This window comes from Euphorbia lathyris, chromosome 6 (genome assembly GCF_963576675.1).
Source record: "Euphorbia lathyris chromosome 6, ddEupLath1.1, whole genome shotgun sequence".
NCBI lineage: Eukaryota > Viridiplantae > Streptophyta > Magnoliopsida > Malpighiales > Euphorbiaceae > Euphorbia > Euphorbia lathyris.
This window is the reverse complement of record NC_088915.1, coordinates 24003060-24009400: the sequence shown is the minus strand read 5'-3', so window position 1 is coordinate 24009400 and position 6341 is coordinate 24003060. Positions and strand designations below refer to the sequence as shown.

At 35.1% G+C, this 6341-nt stretch overlaps 1 protein-coding gene across 1 annotated transcript; it reads left to right on the top strand.

The window, feature by feature from the left end:
• The first annotated feature begins 3350 nt into the window (after positions 1 to 3350).
• Positions 3351 to 5394, top strand: LOC136233471 (uncharacterized). Its single transcript, XM_066023137.1, has 2 exons — positions 3351 to 3747; positions 4255 to 5394. The coding sequence occupies exons 1-2, from the start codon at positions 3425 to 3427 to the stop codon at positions 4907 to 4909; spliced, it is 978 nt and encodes a 325-aa protein (XP_065879209.1). The 5' UTR covers positions 3351 to 3424; the 3' UTR covers positions 4910 to 5394.
• The last annotated feature ends 947 nt before the right edge of the window (positions 5395 to 6341 follow it).

The window sequence follows — 6341 nt, the reverse complement described above, 5'->3', positions numbered from 1 at the left end:
AACAAATAAAACTGTATCAATTAGTCTAGCATATGGATACTTTTCTAGGAAGTTGTGTATGAAACCGATGAGTATAAATTTTATCATCATCAGTTTCGTGCATAGTTTTCTCACTAAGTATTTAGATGCCAAACCACTTGATGCAATTTTATTTGTTGCATGTATCTTGGATGGACAGTAAACATCTCATTGAGAGCTAGTTTGTAGATTTTATGTATATGTTTTATTAATTTATGCTTATATTGATTAGAAATTTATGTTTTAAGATGAGAATTGTTGTTAAATTTTGTTGTAAATAATATTATATATATATATATATATATATATATATATATATATATATATTTATTCAAAGTATACTTTTGTTTCATCATATGTATTCTATCTTGTTTTTGTTTTACAAAGTATTAATTTCGATTCATTTTGCATGACTTGTTGTCTATTATTTTAGTGCTTTAAATATGTAAAGATCGAATATGTATGTATATAACAAAGGTTTATTCTTGAGAATGTGCATATATAACTTGTAAATTTTGTAGACACGAGTAACATAATACAATATTTTCGTTATTTTAAGTGGTCCAAAATAATATATATATAATATTTGTTACTCATATCTGCAACGGGCTCATGACAATGTGTGTTAGATGCCTGTTACAAGGTTATTTACACATGTATTTGTAACGGGTTTGCCCTTTATAAATACCTCGATTTTTATCTGTTACTAATGGTGTTTTTTAAGAATGTAACTTTAGGCTAATGAGAGTTGGTCCGAGTGAAAGGCTTAGTACATCGTCGTGAATTTGTATAAAAAACTTAATTGACTTTCCGAATTTTTAAAGTGTTCTGATAGTCCTCTTAATTTGGATATAATGTCCAAATAAACCTTCTCAATTTGTATAAAATGTAGTCAATTAATCACTTAGTTGAAAAAAAAAATATAAATGGAAAATATGTTGTACACGCCTTATGATATTCTTACATAATTTACAGAGATTAAAATATATTAAAATGAAGTTTTTATTTGCTTAATGGTAAAATTTGTCCACTATGCAATTAAAATCTCATATTCCAACTCTACTTTACTAATAATGCATGTGCGTAATTTATTTTTATTTTTTATTTTTTATAAATCGAGTGATTAATTAATTATATTTTAGGTATAACTCCAGATTTATTTAATGATAGAACTCATGGGCTATGAAGCTTTGATGTATTAAGCGAAATTAACACGACAAAGCTCAACCATGTGATATCAGTAGTTGCATATTTTAAATAAAAATAGGCAAAAAGCATCCTGAGGTCCCTGATCTTTCATTGTTTGGTGCATTAAGCCCTTGATCTTTTATTTAGACACATTAAGCCCCTAATCTTTCATCATTTGGTGCATTAAGCTCTCGATCTTTCATTTAAACACATTGAACCCTTGATCTTTCATATATGGGTGTATTAAACCCTTCCGTAAATCAGTTAATATATAAGTTTATTAAGGGCATGCTTAGTTAGGTTTATATAACTGCAGCGTTTCGCATTTTCTCTGGACACTGCAACATTTTGGAGCTTTTCACGAAAAGCTCTTTTCATGAACAATTGTTTGTAGTTACTTGTTATTGATAAAATTACCCTTCTTATTTCCACAAAATGTGCTTCAATTTTAACATTATTTTTATTTTTAGAACATAATTGTCGAAAAACAAGGTTTTATTGTGTTCAATAAATTTTTTATTTTTTATTTAAATTATTTTTATTAATTTGTATAATATATTTTTTATTTTAGAATTTGTTATTTTTAGAACATCATTTGTTGTCACACCAAACATGCCCTTAATAAACCTATATATTAATTGATTTATGGAAGGACCTAATACACCCATATATAAAAGATCAAGGGCTCAATGTGTCTAAATGAAAGATCGAGGGCTTAATGCACCAAATGGTGAAAGATCAGGGGCTCAATGTGTCTAAATAAAAGATCGAGGGTTTAATGCACCAAACAATGAAAGATCAGGACCTCAGAATGCTTTTTGCCATAATATTGGGTAAATTCCAAAAAAAAAACCATGTGGTTTCACCGATTTCGCAAAAAACCCATGTGGTTTGTTTTTACCAAAAAAAAGGAGCGTGGTTTACGCCGTTACCCGAAAAACGGAAAATGACTTAACAGTGTTAAAATAGAGGGGTAAAATTGGAAATTCCAAATTTTTTTAATTTTTTTTTCTCTTTTTTCTTTCTTCTTCTTCCTCTCTGGCTTCTTCTTCTTCCTCTCTTTCTTCGCCGACTGCTCCGACTTCGAACTTCTACTGCTCCGACTTCGCACGGAAATGAAGGACGATGATGCTCCTATACTTATTTCAATTCCATCGCCGACCTCCACAACATCCACCCCGTATCTACATCAGCGAAGAAGGACATCTTAGACGCCGACGGTCTTTTTGGTAAAGTCCGGTACAAATCCCAACCAATCTCACTCAAATTTCCTAGCCTGAGAGTGTTCGCCGGCGGTGTGAACAATTTTACAGGCTCTATTCCTGTTTCACTGGCCAATGCTTCAGCACTTGAGGTAATTGATTTTGCTCAAAATTCTCTTACTGGTACAATTCCTACGAATTTACAGACATTGGAAAGTTTGTACAGACTCAATTTTGATGAAAACAATTTGAGAAATTCGGAAATTGGTGGATTGAATTTGGGATTTTGGTCCATGTTCACTGGCTCTGTAACTCTCAAATGGTCCACCGGTAATCTCTCTCATCTCTCCGACGATCTCGACTTCCAAATCCACGACGATGTTCTCGACATCCTTGTAATTTAATTTCTCGATCTTTGTGTGATTTGAAAAATTTCTTGAGTTCTGATTGATTTTGATCTGATTTAGGATTTGATTATGGAATTAATAGGAAGTTGAGGAGACTTCCAAAGTGGTGAGGCATATTTCCATATTTCTCTGGAAATTCCAGATTTCCAGAATCGGAAATCTGGGAATTTCCAGATTAATCTGGAATTTTCAGATTTCTGATTTTGGAAATCTGAAATCGAAACAAAAAGAAACAAAAAAAAAGAAGGGGAGAGAGAGAGGAGAAGAAGAAGAAGAAGAAGAAGAAGAAGAAGAAGAAGAAGAAGAAGAAGAAGAAGAAGAAGAAGAAATAAAAAAGAAAAATAAAAAAATAAAAGAAAAATTGTTTTTCCAAATTTACCCTTCGCCACGTCAGCATTTAAACACGCTCTTTTTTTTTTGTAAAAACAAACCACAGAGGTTTATTTGGAAATCGGTGAAACCACATGGGTTTTTTTAGAATTTACCCTAAAAATAAATAGGAGCTTGGCTTGTAAAAATGAAAGAAATGGGGAAATGCTGATACAGAAAACGAGAATCAAGCAAAACATACAGAGGTAAGGCAATAGTGAAGAGCACAAGGACAAGTTAATGGGTTTCTTAGCATCAGCACCGACACAGAAGGGAATAGTGATTACGGTGCCAGTTCTGGCGCTGTCGGTGTCGGTTGCAGCAATTATGCTCTTCTTCTTCCTGTCTTCTCTATCCTCTTGTGATTGTCCGGTTTCTGCTCCTCCTCTTAAACGCTCTGCTGGAGGATTTGGAGAATTTGAACCGAGATTATCTCCGTCCAAAGAGGATGTCGACTGGCTTAAGGATCAGATCCATGTGAATGGATTACATATGCAGCAGAATGTTCTTCGCAAGGGCATTAATCCTCGCACTAGGGCTCAGCAACTCCAAGATCTTCTTCAGTAAGAGCTCTTTTTCTTCTCATTTTTTTTTTCTTAGAAGCTTTTTTTTTCTTTTTTTTAGGTATTTTTGTGTGTGCGGAGAGGAAATCCTTAACAATGTGATTTCCGTTTTGGTCTGTGCTTTATTTCAGTGTCAAAAATGTTGAACTCGGGTGAAGTTAAATTTTCCAAGGTCACAGCAATTCATGTGATATTTGCGTGATGTTCAGTCATCCTCTCGAGGGCTGTCGTCAATGGGCTCTTTGCACTTTAACTTGATGCTTGACCTACTAGATTAAAGGCTAAAAGGAGATGAATTATTGATTAAACGTTTCATCTCGTAATGTATGCCATTTCATTTGATCCAAGTTCTCATTTTCTAACCAGTGGATTTATTAGTTTATGGCCTTGAACTGAACAGTGGTTAACGATATGAATTATAATATGTGCTTATATGTGACTTTATTAGAAGCCAAAAGATGCATGATCGTTCAGTATGTTGGAAATTGATTTACTTATGTTTCCTAGGTACAAGGGCATCTCACATTATGAGCAGCCAGAATCTGATAATCATACTGCGCTTCCTTGCCCAGGTGAACTCCTTGTGGAAGAGCACCATAGCAATTATGGGGAGCCATGGGCAGGTGGGCGGGATGTGTTTGAATTCCTTGCTGAATCTGTCCATCTGTCACCCGGTTCACAAGTGCTTGAGATTGGATGTGGTACACTACGAGTTGGCTTGCATTTTATTCGGTATCTTAATCCTGAACACTACCACTGTCTTGAAAGGGACGACCTCTCTCTGATGGCTGCATTCAGATATGAGCTTCCTTCTCAGGGTCTTCTACGCAAACGACCTCTGATTTTACACGGGGAAGATATGGATTTCTCCAAGTTTGGTTCAGGAGTTGTGTATGATTTAATATATGCAAGTGCTGTGTTTCTTCACATGCCTGATAATCTTGTCTGGATTGGTCTAGAAAGGTTAGCAAATAAGCTGAAACCTAATGATGGGCGAATCTTTGTTTCACATAATATCAAATTCTGTTCAAGACTGAGAGGTGATGAATGTACGAAGAGGCTGACAAGTTTAGGGCTGGAGTATTTGGGAAAGCATACCCATGACAGCTTGCTTTTTAACCACTATGAGATTTGGTTTGAATTCAAAAGGTTCAGAGCTTAGAAGATGCAGAATTTGGTTATTGTAGCTTTGGGTAATTAATGCTGATGCAAGAGTGAAGTTGCCCTGGCTGTTGTATGCATATTTTGTTGTTTCAGATACTTCCTTCAGCATACATGGAAGGTGGTCTCTTCATCATGCTGATTATAATTGTAAGTAGAAGGGAGAGTCAGTAATCCTGAAGATTTTTGTCAGTGTAGATCATCTGTTTGTTGACATAGTTGGAGACTTGGCATGCTCCACTACAAATACATATATGACACTTCCATTTTTGCAGATCCTCGTTGCAGAGGCTAGGGATTCTTTTGCTCAAATGTAAACGTGAAACACACAATTGAACATAGATTCTTTTTCAGAAATCTCTTCTTTTTTTATCACTGCTTGAAATTCTATCAATAGTTCTGTACTTCGAGAAACCTGAAATTTACATATTGGAATGAACAGCTTGCGATGTTGATTTCTTTCTATAATATACTGACAGTAGTTTCGCTTGTTCGTTTATTATTTACCTACAGCTGTACTTTGCCTCTGGATAGAAGGTTGTGTATTGGAACTGGGGAGTCCTGAGTCTGGTTCTTTAGTGCTAGTAGTGATCCGGGGTAGATGGTGAAGCTGGAAATTATTCTGAGTGTTACAACTGAGGAAAGGAATTTGGATCACTGAATACAACCACAGAAACAGAAATTCATACCCGTGACGGACAGGTAATAGTAAGAATTTCCTTTTTTAACATTGAAGTGTGATAATATATATGGTACCCTTCCCTATCTGGGTTTCTGTTTTTGCATAGGTAGGTACACAACTGATGATATAAACGACCTGAAAAGCGTAAGAGCCTGTGATGTTTGTGCCCTTACCAAAGTAACGGCTATTATCCTTCTCACTATTTTTCAGAACCATAATGTATCATCAGCTGGATCCAATATAACATTGAATTAAGTTTGAGGTGTAAGTCACCTGTAAAGAAATATAGGAATGCCCTCTTTGACAAGGGTCTGATATGAGGTTGAGGTTCATGTCTGAGTTGTCATTTTGATACACAAGTGACCTGTATAATACAATATCCTGCTAGGAATGAACTCGGGTAAAGCTAGAGAGAACCTTTTCAACTTGAGGATTGTTGAGATGTGCAAATATCTCATCTCCAATACATTACTCACTCTGCATTCCCCTTTTAGCAACGTCTCCAACTTCTCAAATTAGTCTTTGTTACGCATTAGTGAGCCGTAAGGCCACTTATATCTGTGAGATAATCCTCTCCTTGAGGTATTTAAGGTAAAGTTGGACATATTTTTACATTGTAGCCAAACCATCTATTTCAAATACTGTTTTTTTGTGTTCTTTTTCTACCATTCAAACATATTCTTACCCAGATGCCCAAACTTACGTTTGAATCATCCACACACATAAACAGTGCCCACACCAATTTCATTCC